This window comes from Lithobates pipiens, unplaced genomic scaffold (assembly GCF_037356315.1).
Source record: "Lithobates pipiens isolate NorthernLeopardFrog02 unplaced genomic scaffold, aLitPip1_a1.2 Scaffold_19, whole genome shotgun sequence".
In the NCBI taxonomy this organism is placed as follows: Eukaryota; Metazoa; Chordata; class Amphibia; order Anura; family Ranidae; genus Lithobates; species Lithobates pipiens.
Genome location: NW_027507764.1, coordinates 561,265,488 through 561,285,684, shown reverse-complemented (window position 1 = coordinate 561,285,684; position 20,197 = coordinate 561,265,488). Strand labels below are relative to the sequence as shown.

Sequence of the window (20,197 nt, the reverse complement as noted above, 5' to 3'; positions counted from 1 at the left end):
ATCACTAATAATGGTGCGGTCAATACCCGGAAATCAAGAGAAGACAAACACCCGAAATAAGGTTCTTACAGACCTCGTTTAGGGGCGATTTCAATTATCACTTTTAATGAGTTACTGAATGTTATAATTGAAAAAATAAATAAACAGGGTTTACTTCCTCTTTAAGGGGGTCCCCAGCAGAAGGAAGGAGGCTTTGGCCCAGCCAACCCCTGAGAACTCTGACTTCAGGAAATAAAGTCTGTATTTGTATGATAGAGCCCCTAGATTTTGAGGCTCCCAAGGTACCTCTGCAAGATGTTTGGCTACCACCTTGGGGTGCCTTCTTTCCAAGTTTAATTCCAGTTTACTGGGTTTAAAGTAATGACAATGACCAGTGCCTAAGGAAGCTGACTGAGAGAGGGCAGCACCAAGCCAGCCATGGATGATGAATGAGCAGTGAATACAGTCTTGTCTTCCATCTTCCTCCTGAACAAATCACTATGGGCCCTTAGAGGGCCAGTGCCTAGGGCAGCAGTCTTGGAGAGGCAGTACCGGATCAGCAATAGCTGACTGATGAGCAGGGAATATAGTCTTGTCTTCCATCTTCCTCCCGAACAAATCTGCCTATTTCTCTCATGCATGCGCTGGTCGCAGAACAGATGACTTTGAACACAAATGAAAATGTTCCATTTGTGATGTTTTATGTAAGAACTGGCTTCTTTTTATATTTTTCCTTGTTCTCCTTCTGTAAATTTACACAATACTAGAGTTCTGTCTCCAATCTCTGAGCGCTGGAGACAATGAGATGTGTAGACCTGTGTAGTGCTTCATCTTTATGCTGTGCTGAAAAGCAGGATAAAGGCTTCGAGATCTATTTACCATAATGACCATAGTAATAGAATTTACTCTACACATGCCCTGCAAAATTCCTACAACTGTAACAATTCTCTGATGTGCATTAGGGATGAGCCGAACACCCCCCGGTTCGGTTCGCACCAGAACTTGCGAACGACCCCCGCGTTCGGTACGAACGTTAGAACCCCATTGAAGTCTATGGGACTCGAACGTTCGAATTGGAAAGTGCTCATTTTAACGGCTAATATGCAAGATAGTGTCCTAAAAAGGGTTTGGCGACCTGCCTCCTGCCTCAGGGGACATGGGTCACTGCAAAAAAAAGTTTTAAAAACTACCGTTTTGGCGGGAGCACTGATTTTAATGACGATTAAAGTGAAAAAGAAAAGTGAAATATTCCTTTAAATATGGTGCCTGCAGGGTGTCTGTAGTATGCCTGTGAAGTGCCACGTGTTTCCCGTGTTTAGAACAGTCCCTGCACAAAATGACATTAAACGGAAATAACACCATTTAAAACTGCTTGCGGTTTTAATGTTATATCTGGTTCCTGCAATATGGTTGAAAATCATTGAGAAAAATGGCATGGGTAGCCCTCCCTGCCCATTACCAGCCTATTTGGGTCTTGTACGCATATTAAGGGGAACCCCGTACCCATATTAAAAAAAGGAAATGCGTGTGGCCCCCAGGCCCTATATACTCAGAACAGCAGTATACAGGCGGTGCAAACAAGACAGGGACTGTGTAGGTTTGTTGTGTTAAGTTGAATCTGTTTGTCATTTTCAACCGGTACATTTTTAAAGTGTAGCTCCAGTCAAAAAAACTATCTTTAAGCTTTTTGGAAAACATAGGGAAGGGTTATCACCCCTGTATAATTTGTTTTGTCGTCCATCTTTTTTCATCTCACTTGCTGCTGTCTCCTTGCGTTTGCAAGTAGGAGATGTTTGTAAGTTGGATGTTTGAAAGTAGGGGCCTGCCCTATATTATAGCGGTATGTACTGGGTACAGAGCACGCAGACAGCACGCACTATCTCCTAACACTACTGACTGCAAGCTCTATTATTAACCACTTGTTAGCCCAATGTTTGCATAAAGTGAAAGATGAAGTTATGCTGAGTAAATAGATATCAAACATGTCACTCTTCAAAATTGCACATGCCCGTTGAATGGCGCCAAACGTCGCTACTTAAAAAATCCCCATAGGCGACGCTTTAACCACTTGCCGACCGCCGCACAACGATATACGTCGGCAGAATGGCACGGGCAGGCATATTGGCGTATATATAAGTCCATGCCTGCCCGCGGGTGGGGGGCCCGATCGGGCCCCCCCCCGGTGCCTGCGGCGGTCGGCATTCGTTCGGGAGAGATCAGGGATGAGGGGACGGCCATTCATTCATGGCCACCCCCTCGCGATCGCTCTCGACGAATGGAAATCCCCCGTGACATCACTTCCTCTCCTGTAATGTAAACACAGGAGAGGAAGTGATGTATTCTCTCCTCCGTGTCGGTATTTTCCGTTCCGACACGGAGGAGAGCGGATCGGTGAGTTGCACCAACACTCTACACACACAGTAGAACATGCCAGGCACACTCACACCCCCCCTTTACCCCCCGATCACCCCCCCAATTACCCCTGCCCCCCAGTCACAGTGACACCAATGTCATTTTTTTTTTTTTTTTTTTTTTTTTTGCATTGGTGTCATTTGTGACTGTAATAACTGTTAGGGCAGTTAGAGTTAGCCCCCTTTAGTTCTAATGTACCCCCCTAACCCCCCCAATAAAGGTTTAACCCCGTGATCACCCCCCGTCGCCAGTGTCACTAAGGCTGGGTTCACATTGCAGCGGTTTATGAGAACGAATGTGATTCGCACCGCACTGCAGTGCAAATCACATCCGATCTCTGTGCGATTCGAGTTCAGCCATTCGCCGCACCCGCCGCACCCGCCACACCCGCCGCACCCGCCGCAAATTCGCACGGGACCCTTTTTTTGGCCCGCAGCAGAATCGGATCGCATGGGTGTTCACACCATGCGATCCGAGTTTGCAGATCGCACTGCGATATGCGAACTGATCTGGGGGTGTCAGTAACATTTCACTGACACTCCCAGCAGTTCGCATAGGGCAGTGTGAACTGCCGCCGGGAGGCATGCGATGCGGGAACCCGCCGCGGATTCGCGGCGTTTCCGCATCGCTCCAGTGTGAACCCAGCCTAATAAGCGATCATTTTTCTGATCGCCGTATTAGTGTCACAGGTGACGCTAGTTAGGCAGGTAGGTATTTAGGTTCGCCGCAGCTTTTTATAGCGCCAGGGACCCCCATATACTACCGCATAAAGCCCCCTGATTGCCCCCTAGTTAACCCTTTCACCAGTGATCACCATATAACTGTTACAGGTGACGCTGGTTGGTTAGTTATTTTTTTATAGTTTCAGGGCACCCGCCATTTATTACCTAATAAAGGTTTAACCCCCTGATCACCCGGCGGGTGTCATTTGTGACTAATAACTGTTAGGGCAGTTAGGGTTAGCCCCCTTTAGTTCTAAGGTACCCCCCTAACCCCCCCAATAAAGGTTTAACCCCGTGATCACCCCCCGTCGCCAGTGTCACTAAGGCTGGGTTCAGATTGCAGCGGTTTGAGAACGGATGTGATTCGCACCGCACTGCAGTGCAAATCACATCCGATCTCTGTGCGATTCGAGTTCAGCCATTCGCCGCACCCGCCACACCCGCCGCACCCGCCGCAAATTCGCACGGGACCCTTTTTTTGGCCCGCAGCAGAATCGGATCGCATGGGTGTTCACACCATGCGATCCGAGTTTTCAGATCGCACTGCGATATGCGAACTGATCTGGGGGTGTCAGTAACATTTCACTGACACTCCCAGCAGTTCGCATAGGGCAGTGTGAACTGCCGCCGGGAGGCATGCGATGCGGGAACCCGCCGCGCATTCGTGGCGTTCCCGCATCGCTCCAGTGTGAACCCAGCCTAATAAGCGATCGTTTTTCTGATCGCTGTATTAGTGTCACAGGTGACGCTAGTTAGGCAATGTTAGGTGTGACCTCAACAAGTCACCTATTTGTCAGGTTATGTTACCGTTTCCCAATTGTTAGTTAGAGTTCTTATCCAAGCAAAGAGACACGGAGATATTCAGTATTTCTGCTCAGAAGTCCGTCGTTAACTCTGACTGTCTCTGACTGACTGTGTCTCTGAGGCTTGTTTATTACATCTTTTATAGACAGAAAAGGGCAAACATCAGCAAATGTAAAAAAAACAACATTTTTGCAAAGGAAAGACAATTCTCCGGGTGTTATCAGCTGATAAGACAATCTTCTGGGCGTAGACTGCTTTTTAGGGCTGATGCGGCCTCTCCTTATGCGTACGTGACTAAAGATGATGAATCCTTATTTTACAGAGAGAAATACAAGTAATTAGTAAGACATAAGGTCAACCATTTTGTTTCAACATATACCTTAATCCTTACATTTCCCCCTTTGACATCACCCCTCCCTCTTGCCCTGGGTCCACCTGAACAAGTTCTAGTCAGCCTATATCCAGAGTACTCTCCCTGACCGCGAGTTGTCAGAGGGGTATACACCCATCCCCCTGGACAGTACCAACATCTAAAATTCAGGAAGAGTGGCTTTTCTGACAGATGGGTGATGTCAAGAAACTAAATCTACCTATCTTCACAAAAGTTCCATCTTTTCCGCATCATTTACCTTGGCTTTCTTGCAAAAGCACATAAACAACTTAAAGCATGCATAAAAGAAAAATACGAATAAGAGCACCACTATAATCGTCATTGCTGCCTTCTTAACCCAAGAGAATAACCCTGAGAAACTAAAAGTTCCACCAAACGGATCCCAGTCGCGACCAATATTTCGGGCCTTCTCTTGTAAATTCTTTACTTCCGTACGGTGTTGTGCAATGATGTCATAATAATCAGGTACCTCAATGCTGGTGTTATGTATCCAAGTACAGCACTCATAGTCCTCAGTAGTTTCACAGAGTCCTGTCAATGCTGCACTCATACTTTCAATTGCTAATTCATGTAATTCTAATTGTTGTCTGATGGCTCTGGTCTCCAGATTTAACTTAGTAATGTCATCAGAGTTTTTCTCCAAAACATCATTAATAATTCCTGTATAGTTATTTAGTCGTTTCATTAAGTCTATACCCCATCCTGTCCAGGACGGGAACCAAGCCCATGCCATGTCCTTCTTCAGGAATATTTCTCTTTTACTACGATACCTGAGGGGATATCTAGGATGCATGCTAGCTTCTAATAGGTGATCACCTCGTTCATCACCTACTACTCCCATTACTGGTACTAAACTTGCGAGGTAGCACCATCCCTGAGCTTTTCTAGGTATCCAAGTATAACATTTATCCTCACAACAGATGTATATATTGTTTCCTAGAGCTACTGATCTTGAACTGATATCATTTCTATAACGAGAGGTGTATCCATAGAGGGATAAGTTGGATACTAACCACCTAACATTATTATCCACAATGTTAGTGAGGAAGTCAGATAATGTCTGGTGTGTGCTGGAATTACTGGGATAGAAGCTTCCATTTAATATGACAATGGACAAATTAAACTTGCTGTCTTGGCATTCTCCATTTCCTCCCGTTGTGTTCCCTAGGTTGAAACACCAATCAGGGGAAAAGGCGAGACCATTTGACTTAAACATTACTGTCTCATTGGTATTTGTTCTAATTATGTTAATGCTACTGTTAGCAAGATCAGTATAGTTTATAGGAACTGCCATCAGTGGTATACTTGCTGTGCTGGGGTGTAATTTGCTACAAATCCAACATTTCTCATATCCTGACTTCTGGGCATAAGCATATTTAAACTTCAGTAATAACATTTTTTTAGAAAATCCTTCATCCTTGTGTATTTTATTCTGTGAGGTAACCAAACTATTAGCCAGGATTACTGAAACAATAAAAAGATACATGTTGTCATTTGCCAACTGGCTCCTTTTTACAATGAGAAGCGTGGATCCAGGTAGGTTTCCCTTCCAATTTCACTGAGGTTGCTGTAATCAATAGCACCTGGAAAGGACCTTCAAACCTTGGTTCCAGTGTCTTTCTGGTATGTTTCTTTACATACACATAGTCTCCTGGTTGTAGATCGTGTGTACCTGTGACAGAATTAGGGTCTGGAAGAGAAGAATACACACTCTTGTGGATTTTAGTCAGACGTTGTTGCAACTGTATTACATACGTAGTTAAACTATCACATTGTAATTGCATACTTTGAGGAAAATATAAACCTAATCTAGGTGCACTTCCAAACAGTATTTCATATGGGGATAACCCTGTTTTTCCTGTTGGGGTGTACCTAATAGAGAACAAAGCTAAGGGTAGGCACTCAGGCCATGGTTTATTCAACTCCTGCATAGCTTTTTGTATTTTCAGCTTGATTGTACCATTTACTCTTTCTACTGATCCTGAACTCTGTGGGTGGTAAGGAGTATGAAAACTTTGTTGAACCCCTAACATTGCCATCACATTTTGCATTATTTCTCCCGTGAAATGTGTCCCCCTATCTGATTCTATTGTTTCTGGGAGACCAAACCTAGGTATCAGCTCAGTAATCAGTTTCTTGGCGGTGGCTTTTGCCGTAGCTGATTTCACAGGATAACTTTCGGACCAGCCTGAAAAATAGGCAGATGCACACGAGAACAAATTCAAAGGGGCCGCTCTTAGGCATTTGTATGTAGTCAATCTGCAGTCTCTGAAAGGGATATTGGGCCCGGACCTGATGTTTACGTGGGGTTTTCACTCTCTGTCCTGGGTTATTAATCAGACAGATTTGGCATGCAGCACAGTAGTTCCTTGCAGTACTACTGAATCCAGGGGCTAGCCATCCTTGGCTTACAATCCTATACATAGAATTGGAGCTGACATGAGTGGGTAAGTGAACAGCCGCTGCCATTGCGGGGTATAGAGAAGCGGGTAGACATATTTTGTCTCCTTCTCTCCATACATTGTCAAGGCCTGGTGCAGCTCCCTCCTTAACCCAACGGTCCTTCTCAATAGCCCCTGCTTGTTCCTGTAGTTCCATTAGCTGCTGCCATGTGGTTTCGGGCATACTCACCTGTACCGTAGCTAAGGTCTCAGGGCTTACTTCCCCTAGAGCTGCCTTCTTTGCAGTTAAATCTGCAAATGCGTTTCCTTTTGCCTCAGTTGTTTTTGCGCTCGTGTGTGCCGCTATCTTCATGATGGCTACTCTTATAACCTTTTGAAGATTGTTCAGGACTCTTTTGATTCCTTCACCATGTTTAACAGGTGTGCCTGCTGCTGTAAGGTAACCTCTAGCTTTCCATATGTGGCCATAATCATGTGCCACACCGTAGGCGTATGCGGAATCAGTGTAAACGTTCCCTTCTTGTCCCTCTAAGTGTTCTAGGGCTTTCTCTAGAGCGGTTAGTTCCGCTTCTTGTGCCGACATGTGTGCTGGTAGTGACTTTGCCTCAATTACCTGTGTGTCCGTTACCACAGCATAACCTGTGTGATATTTACCTTTGTCATCGGCAAATCTACTACCATCTATGTACAGTGTGTGTTCTGCATTTGTAATGGGTATGTCTGTGACATGTGGGAACCCCGTGATCTCTTGTTCCATAAGTTGAAAACAATCGTGTTCATCAGATGTTATGTCATGAAATGAAAGTGTGTCAGAATCCTGAGTATCTTGTGCTGTGTCTACACCATTATCATCATTACTCCCCCCTGTCAAATCTGTCTGTAATGGTAAAAGCTGTGCTAAGTTAAAAGAAGTGCATCGCTGAAAGGTAACATTGGGGGGTAGGAGCAAAGTGCATTGCAGACGCAGCTGCCTCGCCATTGATATGTGTTTTGGTTGGACCTGTGACAAGATGGCGTGTATGTCATGTGTGGTATGTACCACTACAGGATTGTCTAAGACAATTTCTGAGGATTTGTCAATGATAATTGACACTGCTGCAACTGCTCGTACACAGGACGGTGATCCTCTAGAGACAGGATCGAGAGCCGCCGAGAAGTATGCTACCGGCCTTTGTTTGATGTGTTGTTGTGTCAACACCCCTGTTGCGTGTCCCGTGATTTCAGCAATGTACAAATGAAATGTTTTGGTATAATCAGGGATCCCGATCGCAGGTGCCGAAATCAGTAACCTTTTTAAGGTGCTAAAAGATTCATGACCTGCTTCTGTGAGTACATAGGGTACTATTTTCAAGCAATCATATAATGGCTGCATCAGAGAACTGGCATGTGGTATCCATTGTCTACAATATGATACCATTCCCAGAAACATACGAAGTTGCTTAAAATTGCGTGGGATATTCATTTGTCTTATGGCCTGGACTCGGTCTTCAGTGAGATGTCGAGTACCCTGGGATATACAGTGGCCCAAAAAGACAACCTTTTTCTGACATACCTGTAACTTAGTTCTATTCACCTTGCACCCTTTTTCAGCCAGGAATTGTAACAATGAGAGAGTGGCTTTTAAACAAGTATCGTTATCCGGACAACATAACAATAGGTCATCTACATATTGCAACAATACACAAGTGTCAGGCGGTAGCCATTCTCCTAACACTGTCTGCAGGGCTTGTGAGTATAGAGTTGGCGAATGCGCCATTCCTTGAGGTAGGCGTGTCCAGGTTAGCTGACGGTTTCGAAGGCGGAACGCGAACCATGGTTGACATTCCTCCGCCAGGGGTACAGAAAAGAAAGCATTTGCCAAGTCTACAACTGTAAATGAGGAGCTATCTGATGGTATTTCTGACAGTAAGGTATGCGGGTTCGGTACTAATGGCGTTATTGGGGCCAATATTTTGTTTATTGCCCTTAAGTCCTGTACCATCCTATACCTTATTGGGCCATCCCCCAATGTCTTTTTCTTAACTGGATACAATGGGGTATTGGCTGGTGATTGTATTTCTTTTAATGCTCCACTTTTAAGTAGAGCCTCCACTTGTAGTTCTATAGCTGCTTCCTGGGGCACACTGAGTGGGTACTGTTTCTGCTGAGGGAGAACTGCTCCTGGAATCAGCTGTAGAGTAACCGGGGGTATGGGCAGAAGCCCAACGTCTGCTGGATGTGTTTCCCATAACCCTTCCGGAAGGCTAGACAGAATTTGGTCTATTTCCGGTGAGGGCGTATTGGACGGTTCTGGTTCTTCTTCCAAGCATTGTATTTTACTACAGATTTCTATACCCTCTGGGTCATCTCCTATTGCTAGGGTGACCATGCCATCTGGGTGATAAGTAATGTTCGCTCCTATTTTCTGAAGAATGTCTGCTCCTAATAAATTAGTGGGAGCTCCTCTGGAAATCAAAAAGCGTGACAAAAACATGTGATTTCCTATCTTTACTTTTAAAGGTTTAGTCAGTGGGGCATCAGTCAGGAGTCCGTCATAACCACTTATGGGTATGGTGTCACGGGACGTCATGTGTGGAGGGACTACTGAATCAGACAACAGACTGCGTGACGCTCCTGTGTCAACCAAACAAGGAATATGTTTACCTTCCACCTTCATCAACATGTGGAGCATTTTGTTCTCTGATTCAGCTAGGACTGGGGCAAGTCATGCGGTCGGATCGTCCCTATCATTGGTACGCCTCTGTCTGTAGTCCCTCGTGTCTCTGTCTGTGTTTCCTTCCTGTTCGTCTTTTATCCTTTTCCTACAGTCTCTTTTTATATGTCCCACCTTGTTGCAGTAATAACAGGTAAGAGGTTTACGGGAGGAATTCCCTCCTTCATTGACCCGGGCAACAGTGTTAACTCCCGGTGTCCTTCTGGGTTTAGTTTCTGCTAAATCAGCCTCTATGCCTTGTGCTTTCTGCAACAATGTTCCTCTGTCCCGTATGGCTCTCCATTCGGGAGTACATGCCTTCAGTTTGTCACCTATTTGGGGTACTAGTCCTTCCATAAACTGTCGATTGAAAGCCCTAATGGTGACGGGTAAGGCTAAATCTAGACCTTCGTCAGCCATCATGCTTTCCATGTTGAGGTAAAATTCTGTAACAGTCTGACCTGGGGCCTGTTTTATGGGCGCTGTCGAACCCCTTTCCTGCTGTTTCCCTTGGCAAAATTCTCGTAACTGAGCTATAAACAGGGGTCTAGAGTCTATATGACGGGGATGTACTCCTGGTGGATCTGTGGTAGGATCCCCTTGTGGTCTATGTGGAGCAATTTCATTCATAAATTGATTAAACATCGTTAGTGTCATTTTATGTCTACATATATCTTCCCCATCTTGCCAAGTTGCTTCATGTGTGTCTAGTAATTGTGTCACGAATCTACAGAATGCGGCAGGTTTTGCTACGGGATCAGGAGCATTCTGTATTAATGCCATAAGAGTGTCAGCCGACCAAGGTGTCCATGTCCTCAGAACGACTTGTCGAGTCACTGTAGGTGGCTGTCCTGCTTGACCCGCATTTGGATTATTTACTTGTATTACCCTAGTCCGACTATGGACTGGAGCTAGGGGCTCTGGTCTTTGAGCGCCGCAATGTACACATTCCTGTGCCCAGTCTGTGTTCTGGGTACCGCATACTCGGCATACCCATCCTCTTCCTCTTAAGGAAGGATAAAGTTTTGGTCTTTCATTACCTGGTGTGGTAGTGTTATAAGGAGGTGGAGTATCTCCCGTATTTACCCTATCGCCGGGAGCAGAAGGAAGACTTTTGTGTCGGACCTTCATATCCCATCCACCCTTTTCCTGACAATACTCCCATCCCTCCTCTTTAGCCCTGTTGGAAACCTTAATTAAACATTGTATTTGTGATACCCATCTGTTCTGCAATATCTCTCCCTGTCTGTCTTTCTTTATTTCTTCCCAACCTTCTACACTTAATCCATTTTCTCCATCCATTCCAAATTTCTTGAGAATCCTATTTGTGCCCTGTGCCTTATCCTTCCCATACAACATTGTAATTATGTCTTTAACAGCATAACATTTCTGAGATTCCTCCTGGGGTTTACCATGTGTCTGGCCCATTTTGACAGTCCTGCCTAGGTGGCGTTTGGATCACTTACTAAGTGTCTCGTTGCCTTCTCCTCCTAGGGTGCCAAAATACTAAAAAACCTCTCCTATATGAGATCGAATTACTTTATATGCTAGCCAACTGACAAATATTATGACCAGACTGACAGCTACAACATATACAAGCATTCCCTTTTGGTGGCCAAACACATATGACTAGGTCTCCGGGACTTTGTGGAGACCTTATCCCTTCCCATTACCATGGAATCTCTCAGCATTCGTTTCTTATTCCTGCTTTATTGAGGCAGTCAGGACTTATACTTTCAACCCGTTTTTAGGCTCATGAATCAAAAAGCCTATATCAAACTTAAGTGTCGGACCCCCAAAGTACTCTTACGAGTTAAGGGCGCATTCCGTTACCCATTGGGATGATATATGTTTCAATTCACACCATACAAACAGAGCTTATCTCATTCACAACAGACAGATGACAAGTAGACAGACAAGAAACAACGGTAACATAAGCCAAAATATTAAGTTCAAGACCCGCTTACTACAGAGGTTGGTGTTTACCTGAAGAACAATTCAGACAGATCAGGTGGGCACAAATCTAAGAAGCACAGAGTTTATAAGAAAATAAAGCTTTTCTTACCTGCGCAGGATTTGTCTGTGGTTCTTTGATGTGCCCGACCATTTCGTTCCGTCCTTATGTTCGTTCGCCTCTTGTAGTTTCTTCAGCGAGTCCGTGTTCGCGGCGCCAGAAATGTTAGGTGTGACCTCAACAAGTCACCTATTTGTCAGGTTATGTTACCGTTTCCCAATTGTTAGTTAGAGTTCTTATCCAAGCAAAGAGACACGGAGATATTCAGTATTTCTGCTCAGAAGTCCGTCGTTAACTCTGACTGTCTCTGACTGACTGTGTCTCTGAGGCTTGTTTATTACATCTTTTATAGACAGAAAAGGGCAAACATCAGCAAATGTAAAAAAAACAACATTTTTGCAAAGGAAAGACAATTCTCCGGGTGTTATCAGCTGATAAGACAATCTTCTGGGCGTAGACTGCTTTTTAGGGCTGATGCGGCCTCTCCTTATGCGTACGTGACTAAAGATGATGAATCCTTATTTTACAGAGAGAAATACAAGTAATTAGTAAGACATAAGGTCAACCATTTTGTTTCAACATATACCTTAATCCTTACAGGCAAGTAGGTATTTAGGTTCGCCGCAGCTTTTTATAGCGCCAGGGACCCCCATATACTACCGCATAAAGCCCCCTGATTGCCCCCTAGTTAACCCTTTCACCAGTGATCACCATATAACTGTTACAGGTGACGCTGGTTGGTTAGTTATTTTTTTATAGTTTCAGGGCACCCGCCATTTATTACCTAGTCTCACTAGTGTACCCCTAAATTTAGGGGTGTCTACTTTCCAAAATGGGGTCATTTGGGGGGGGTTTGTGCCATCTTGGCATTTTATGGCCTTCAAAACTGTAACGCCCTTAGAAAGCCTGAAGGCGGTGCTTGGTTTTCGGGGACCCGTACGCGGCTAGGCTCCCAAAAAGTCCCACATATGTGGTATCCCCGTACTCAGGAGAAGCAGCAGAATTTATTTTGGGGTGTCATTTCACATATGCCCATGGCATGCGTGAGCAATATATCATTTAGTGACAACTTTGTGAAAAAAAAAAAAAAAAAAAAAAGTTTGTAATTTTCCCGCAACTTGTGGCAAAATATAAAATATTCCATGGACTCAACATGCCTCTCAGCAAATAGCTTGGGGTGTCTACTTTCTAAAATGGGGTCATTTGTGGGGGTTTTGTGCCATCTTGGCATTTTATGGCCTTCAAAACTGTAATAGGTAGTGAGGAGTGAAGTCAAATATTTACGCCCTTAGAAAGCCTGAAGGCGGTGCTTGGTTTTCGGGGCCCCGTACGCGGCTAGGCTCCCAAAAAGTCCCACATATGTGGTATCCCCGTACTCAGGAGAAGCAGCAGAATTTATTTTGGGGTGTCATTTCACATATGCCCATGGCATGTGTGAGCAATATATCATTTAGTGACAACTTTGTGAAAAAAAAAAAAAAAAAAAAAAGTTTGTAATTTTCCCGCAACTTGTGGCAAAATATAAAATATTCCATGAACTCAACATGCCTCTCAGCAAATAGCTTGGGGTGTCTACTTTCTAAAATGGGGTCATTTGTGGGGGTTTTGTGCCATCTTGGCATTTTATGGCCTTCAAAACTGTAATAGGTAGTGAGAAGTGAACTCAAAAATTTACGCCCTTAGAAAGCCTGAAGGCGGTGCTTGGTTTTCGGGGCCCCGTACGCGGCTAGGCTCCCAAAAAGTCCCACATATGTGGTATCCCCGTACTCAGGAGAAGCAGCAGAATTTATTTTGGGGTGTCATTTCACATACGCCCATAGCATGTGTGAGCAATATATCATTTAGTGACAACTTTGTGTAAAAAAAAAAAAAAAAATTTTTTTTTGTCATTATTCAATCGCTTGAGGCAAAAAAATAAAATATTCAATGGGCTCAACATGCCTCTTATCAATTTCCTTAGGGGGTCTACTTTCCAAAATGGGGTCATTTGGGGGGGTTTTGTACTGCCCTGCCATTTTAGCACCTCAAGAAATGAGATAGGCAGTCGTAAACTAAAAGCTGCGTAAATTCCAGAAAACGTACCTTAGTTTGTAGATGTGACAACTTTTGCGCAAACCAATAAATATACAATTATTGACTTTTTTTTTACCAAAGACATGTGGCTGAATACATTTTGGCCTAAATGTATGACTAAAATTGAGTTTATTGGATTTTTCTAATAACAAAAAGTAGAAAATATCATTTTTTTTCAAAATTTGCGGTCTTTTTACGTTTATATCGCAAAAAATAAAAATCGCAGAGGCAATCAAATACCATCAAAAGAAAGCTCTATTTGTGGGAAGAAAAGGACGCAAATTTTGTTTGGGTACAACATTGCATGACCGCGCAATTACCAGTTAAAGCAGCGCAGTGCCAAAGTGTAAAAAGACCTCTGGTCATTTACCAGCAAAATGGTCCGGTCTTAAAGTGGTTAAATATTTTTTTACTGGTTACATGTTTTGAGTTGCAGAGGAGGTCTAGGACTAGAATTATTGCTCTCGCTCTAACATTCTCGGCGATACCTCACATGTGTGGCACATGCGAGCACATGGGGACATGGGCGCTTTAATTTTTATTTTATTTTTTTATTGTTCATTTTACTTTATTTATTTTAGTTTGACATTTTTTTTCCCAAAAATATATTTTTGATCACTTTTATTCCTATTACAAGAAATGTAAACATCCCTTGTAATAGGAATATGGGGTGACAGGTCCTCTTTACAGTGAAATCTGGGGGGTCAATATGACCCCACATCTCACCTCTAGGCTGGGAAGCCTGAAATAAAAAATAAAAAAAAGATTCTGGCTTTGATCGTACTGGCGAGTTGGTAGAAGCACCGGAGGGCGGTGAGGGGTGGGGGGCGTCTATGGCTGGGTATTTCAGGGTATCACCGAGTATGGCTGGGTATCTCTGAGTATGGCTGGGTATGGCAATTTATGGCAGGGTATTACAGAGTATTGGCGGGGTATTGGCGGGGTACTACAGAGTAATAGCAGGGTACTGCACTGCAGAGTAATGGCAGGGTACTGCACTGCAGAGTAATGGCGGGGTACTGCACTGCAGAGTAATGGCAGGGTACTGCACTGCAGAGTAATGGCGGGGTACTGCAGAGTAATGGCGGGGTACTGCAGAGTAATGGCGGGGTACTGCACTGCAGAGTAATGGCAGGGTACTGCACTGCAGAGTAATGGCGGGGTACTGCAGAGTAATGGCAGGGTACTGCAGAGTATGCACTGGTATTGCAGAGTATTGGCAGGGAATTGAGGGGTTAAATTCGGTGAGCAGCGATGTGGGCACTGCAGATGCAGCCCACATCGCTGCTGACACCGATCTCTTTCCCCTCCGCTGTACCGATCGGTACAGAAAGGGGAGGGAGGAACAGGCGTCATAACATGACGCCGGTTTGTTTCCAAGTGATCACTCCGTCATTTGACGGAGCAATCACGTGGTAAACGGCCGCTATGAGCGGCCGTTTACCGTGATGCGCCGGGTCCTATGGACCCGGCGGTCACGGATGCTCTCGAGTGCGCACACCTCGGGGCACGCGAGAGCAGAATTCTGGGAGGCCGTTAATTAACGGCCTCTCTGAGTTAAACAACCGCCCTGAAGCCGTTAATCGGCAATGGGCAGTTGTTAAGTGGTTAAAGCTAGATCACTAGCTATATAGGTGAGGTGAATATAGTGGTGTATACTGCAGTCAGGGCACAGACAACAACCACTACACAGCAGCAAGATAGGAAATCAGCCAAAAACGATTGGTGTGTACTGTGTTGAAGGTACACAGAACACCCACTGCTTAAGGCGGCCTTATATAGTGTGGGGCGTGCACTACACAGCCTGAGGTATGATTGGCCACAGGCAGGATGCCTGTGGCCAATCATGGCTCTCCTCGCTGCCGGCGCTGCGATTGGCCAAGCATACGGGGTCACAGTGCATGCTTGGCCAATCATCGGGCAGCAATGCACTGCGCCAACGCAGTGCATTGTGGTCCGCGCGCGCGTCACTCGAATTTTGACGCGAACGGCCAAAACGTTCGGAATTCGCCGAACGGCCGAACGGCCAATGTTCGAGTCGAACGTACGTTCGACTCGAACACGAAGCTCATCCCTAATGTGCATTAAACTGTATACTCATATTATCTGCTCTGTCTTATGCCACGTACACACGATTGGAATTCTCGTCTTAAAAAGCTCTGATGGTTTTCCCGTCAGAATTCCAACGCAATTTCGCTCAAACTGTCTTGATTACACACGGTCACACCAAATTCCGACGGTCAATAACACAGCGATATACAACATGTTCGACGGCACTATAAAAGGGAAGTTTAATGCTTCCAAGCATGCGTCGAATTGTTTCCGAGCATGCGTCGGAATTGCATACACATGATCGAAAAATCCCATAGAAAGGTTTTCCATTTTAAGAAAATTAGGAACAGGCTCTCAATCTATAGACTGTCAGAAATGCCGACAGAAAAAGACCGATGGGCATACACACGGTCAGAAAATCCAATGAAAATCTCCCATCGGACTGTTTCCATCGGAAATTCCGGCCGTGTGTACATGGCATTAAAGTTGAAGTCCAGTCAAACTTCTAAATATACAGTTGTAATACATATAGGGGTTGAGTTACTAAAACTAAAACTAAAAAATTTGGTGCCGCGCTGCATGTTAACCAATCAGCTTTTAGTTATTTTTTTGTCAAAGCTTAAATTGAACAAGCTGAACTTAGAAGCCGATTGGCTACCATGCACAGCTGCACCAGATTTTGCACTCTCCAGTTTTAGCAAAATCAAATCCATTAGGTAGTTTTTATTTGCCTAAGATGTTGCAGTTCTCCCCATCCAGTGCCCATCCAGTGCTCATCCAGTGCTTATTTTTACACAGCTTAGTCTTGCTGTAGAAGGTTAAAAATCATTATCCAGCCCTTGATACTGTAATAACAAAAGCAGCTTATGCTGCAATGCTTACCTTATCTCCAGTGCTGCCCCCAGCGCAGGTTCTGTTCCAAGTTAAGCTACGTCTCTTGTTAGTATGCCAACCATCACTTTAAAAAGGGTATAGAATTAAAATAAATCCCCAAATTATAATATAAAAATTTTTTTTTTTTCAAAAGAACCTGTACATTTGGTATAAGTTATCCTTGCGGCCAGTCCACCTAGTCAAATACTTCTCTTTCTCCCCATTCCAGTAAACTTCATTGTGCTGCCCTTCCCAGAGCTGCACGACCTTTATTCTCTAAGCACCCCCTAGGCCAGTGATGGCGAACCTTGGCACCCCAGATGTTTTGTAACTACATTTCCCATGATGCTCATGCACTCTGCAGTGTAGCTTAGCATCATGGGAAATGTAGTTCCAAAACATCTGGGGTGCCAAGGTTTGCCATCACTGCCCTAGGGCCCTCTATATCCTAGGTGTGTTCCTTTTATACCTATTTAGAGAGCTGTATAACCCAGGACCTCCAGGGGCCGTCATAAATACAGCTCCCCCTAGGCCATGTCGCTCATAATAAAGAATAAAGAGGTTCTGGCCAACCACCTCCTTCTTTTTATCACCAAACTAGTACATTTTGACCAAGTAGACTTTATCCTTACCCACGAGGACCGTCATATTACCATCACAGTACTTAACCTGATCCATATCGCTGCCTCCTCTGAGACACCCTGCCTTCTGTTGGCATCTATGCCAAGAAGGCATTTGATAGGGTTAACTAGTCTTTCTTCTCTTCTGTCCTGTAATATTTTGGGTTTGGGAATATGTTATCATGGATCAATACAATCTACTCTATCCCCTGGGTCGCTGTAATGGTCCACATAGTCCTTTTGCAGCCTTTCACCATTTCCAGTGGGGCAAGGCATGGCTACCTCTGCTCCTCTCTTGTTTGCTCTTACCCTAGGACCGCTCTGCAAAATCCTGCAAAATATGGATAAAGCCCGATATCTCAGGCCTCCAAAAAGGTAAAGAAATAGGTACTAACTGAAGAATGAATCTGGACTATAGTGGCACAGCATCGGAGATAGCAAAGCTAAGATAAAATTAAATTTTTATATATACAATAATAAAAGGAATAAAAACAACATTATTGTGCCCCATACATATTAGGCCCCATTCACACCTGAGTGTTTTGTAGCTTGAGGCCTGAAGCTACAAAACGCTGGAGGGGAAAAAATAAATTATTCTCTATGGAGATGGTTCTCATTTCCACTCCAAAACGCCTGAAGCCAGAAGCTTCAAAATGCCTGAAGCTTCAAACATGTTCTGGAACTTTTTTTTAGGCAGATTTGGGCGGTTTTCTACTTTTTACATTGGTGACATTTTGACCTGCACAAAATCTCGCCAAACATGCATCAAAATTGCAGAAAAAAACTCTGTAAAAAACGTGTCAACATCGTGGCAAAAACGCTGCAAAGAATTGCAGTAAAATTGCGCGACTTTCTGCCTGAAAATGCTACACTCAGGTTTGAATGGGGCCTTAGGGTAACAGAACCCTCTCAATATTTATGATAATAAAGTAAAAACACATATACAGACTAGGATGGTAACAGTCGAGTATAGATGAGGTGGGCTTTCCTAGTGCTTATAAGGCCAACGTTTTTCGCCAATTATTTGGCTTCTTCAGGACCCAGACAAATGAAGAGGGCCAACTATATAAAACAAACATACATACATGTTAATACTAAATATACAAAAACAGTATCGAGTAATATAAAACAATAGGATATATCAAGTCTGCATGCTCATACCAACAGTTCCATGTAGCAGCGACTTGGGCTTTAATTATAAATGTGTTTCTTGAAGGAGCAAGATTTCACCTGAAACACTTTGCCATCTCATGACTGGACCCATGTCATTGTTCTTGTCATTTGTCTGGAGGACGTCATTTGGATGCATAAAAAAAATTCACAAAAAGAGGATCCGGCACAAAGTGTTGGAACAAAAACAGAGGCACTGGGCACTCAGGGGGGTGCGGGCTTGTAGGAGTAATCAGGCAGCTGCTATTCGCAACTGTGAGCTTGGCCACCAAGGAATGGGAACAACCATCACATATCTCATAGTTCCTTGGCAGTCAAAGGGTTAATAAAAAGTGTGCTCGCCGCTGCTGTCGAGCTTCAGTTCTCTTAAACTATCTGCAGCTTTCAGCAAAGACTTTTTGGCTTGCAATACCCTACGGAGTAATGGAGTTCTCGGCTTGAACAGGATGACAAATAGTTCAACATTTTCGTGCTAAATACCAGACAAAGGACCTAAGACGTATTTGAGAATCCAGGTCAGTCCGTCATATTAAAGTGATGTTAATATAATACCAGCTATCACAGAAGGAAGGTTTTGAAGCAATCACAGCATGAGCCCAAAAATGAATTTATTATAGAAGTATAATAGGATTAGAAAAAAAAAAAAAAAGTTATGGCTGGTTATTCGGTAAGGCCTAGCATGGAAATTTTGACCGAACTCAAGACAGATCGCTTTTTAAAAGTAAAAAAAAAAGGTTTTGGCTTATTTTTGTATGCACTCATGCAAAGTAGCTGTATATATTCCTTCATTATTATTGCAATGGTACTATTTTATTATTGGTAATGTTATGGTAATACCAGAGTGTGTAGGCCTAAGAGACTGCCATATACGTAGAACTCTGCATGGACAGTCCTTGCACCAAACCAACCACCAATAGAGTTCAATCTCCCTAAGGAGTGGCTAGGTACGGTTATTTGAAGCAAATAAATTTGCATTTATGCTTTAGTGCCACCTAGACCACGGTGTCTAGAAATCTTACCCTTTCTGCTGCCAGAACCAACAGAATATTCATCTATAGAAGGGTTTAGAACAGCAACTTGATGGTTCAGCCATAGTCATACCTTCCTAGCCAAGCTTCTCACCACCAACTGGAACACTTGCAGGCTGTTTCTCCTTTAAGTGCTTCACCCAAGCACATTGCCAAAGTACTTACAGCAGTAATGCCGTGTACACACAATCAGACTTTCCGGCGGACTGGAATCCGTTGGACAATTCGATCATGTGTGGGCTCCAGCGGACTTTTTCTTCCCAAGAGTCCGGTGGACCTAGAAATAAAACTTGCTTCAAATCTTTTCGACGGACTCAAGTCCGGACGAAAAACCCGGTCGTCTGTGTGCTAGTCCAACGGACTAAAACCAGCGCTAGGGCAGCTATTGGCTACTGGCTATGAACTTCCTTATTCTACATCATCATGTTCGAATCCGTCTGACTTTTGGAGTGATCGTGAGTGGCCAAGCCCGTTCGTTTGAAAGCCCGGCGGACCTCAGCTACAAAGTCCATCGGATTTTCCGTCGGACCAAGTCCGTCGAAAAGCCCGGTTGTGTGTACGCAGCATAGAGATATACCGGCCTCTCTTAAATGAACATGACGTGGAAGCTTGGCACACATTACTTCATTCACACTCTTGTTATGCACCTCAACTCCACCCCTGAGGTCTCCGGATGCATACTTCTCCCAGCTCCTTCTGTCTTCCTTGCCAGCTGAGAGGTAACAAGTCTGGCCAAACACCCTGAACTCTGAAATTGTTAGGCAGTCTCAAAACACCTCCCAGCACTTACTGGTTGCTGTCCTGCTGTCCCCATCTTCCATGTCAGCTGCTGAGTAATGAGTCTGATCACAAGCCTCCTGGATTGGTCCCTTGTAAAAGAGGTACCTTCATTAAACATCATCAACATAAGCATCAGTGTTTGCGATAGTGTTTTCTTGACCAAATGCACCTCTATCTTTGCCAGT

At 44.2% G+C, this 20,197-nt stretch overlaps 2 protein-coding genes across 5 annotated transcripts in view; one reads left to right on the top strand and one right to left on the bottom strand.

Annotated features, from left to right (window-relative positions):
• CYRIB (CYFIP related Rac1 interactor B) overlaps nucleotides 1-20,197 on the top strand; it is a 252,104-nt gene that overhangs the window by 33,473 nt on the left and 198,434 nt on the right. The window lies entirely within an intron of this gene.
• Nucleotides 3,974-12,009, bottom strand: LOC143997633 (uncharacterized). The gene is made up of 2 exons (XM_077493335.1): nucleotides 11,468-12,009; nucleotides 3,974-5,998 (listed from the first exon to the last, which is right to left on the bottom strand). Exon 2 carries the CDS (start codon nucleotides 5,792-5,794, stop codon nucleotides 4,514-4,516), a length of 1,281 nt encoding a protein of 426 aa, XP_077349461.1. The 5' UTR covers nucleotides 5,795-5,998; nucleotides 11,468-12,009; the 3' UTR covers nucleotides 3,974-4,513.

Excerpts from the sequence above, each read along its gene's own strand:
- LOC143997633 (XM_077493335.1), bottom strand. The coding sequence starts at position 5,794 with ATGTATCTTTTTATTGTTTCAGTAATCCTGGCTAATAGTTTGGTTACC.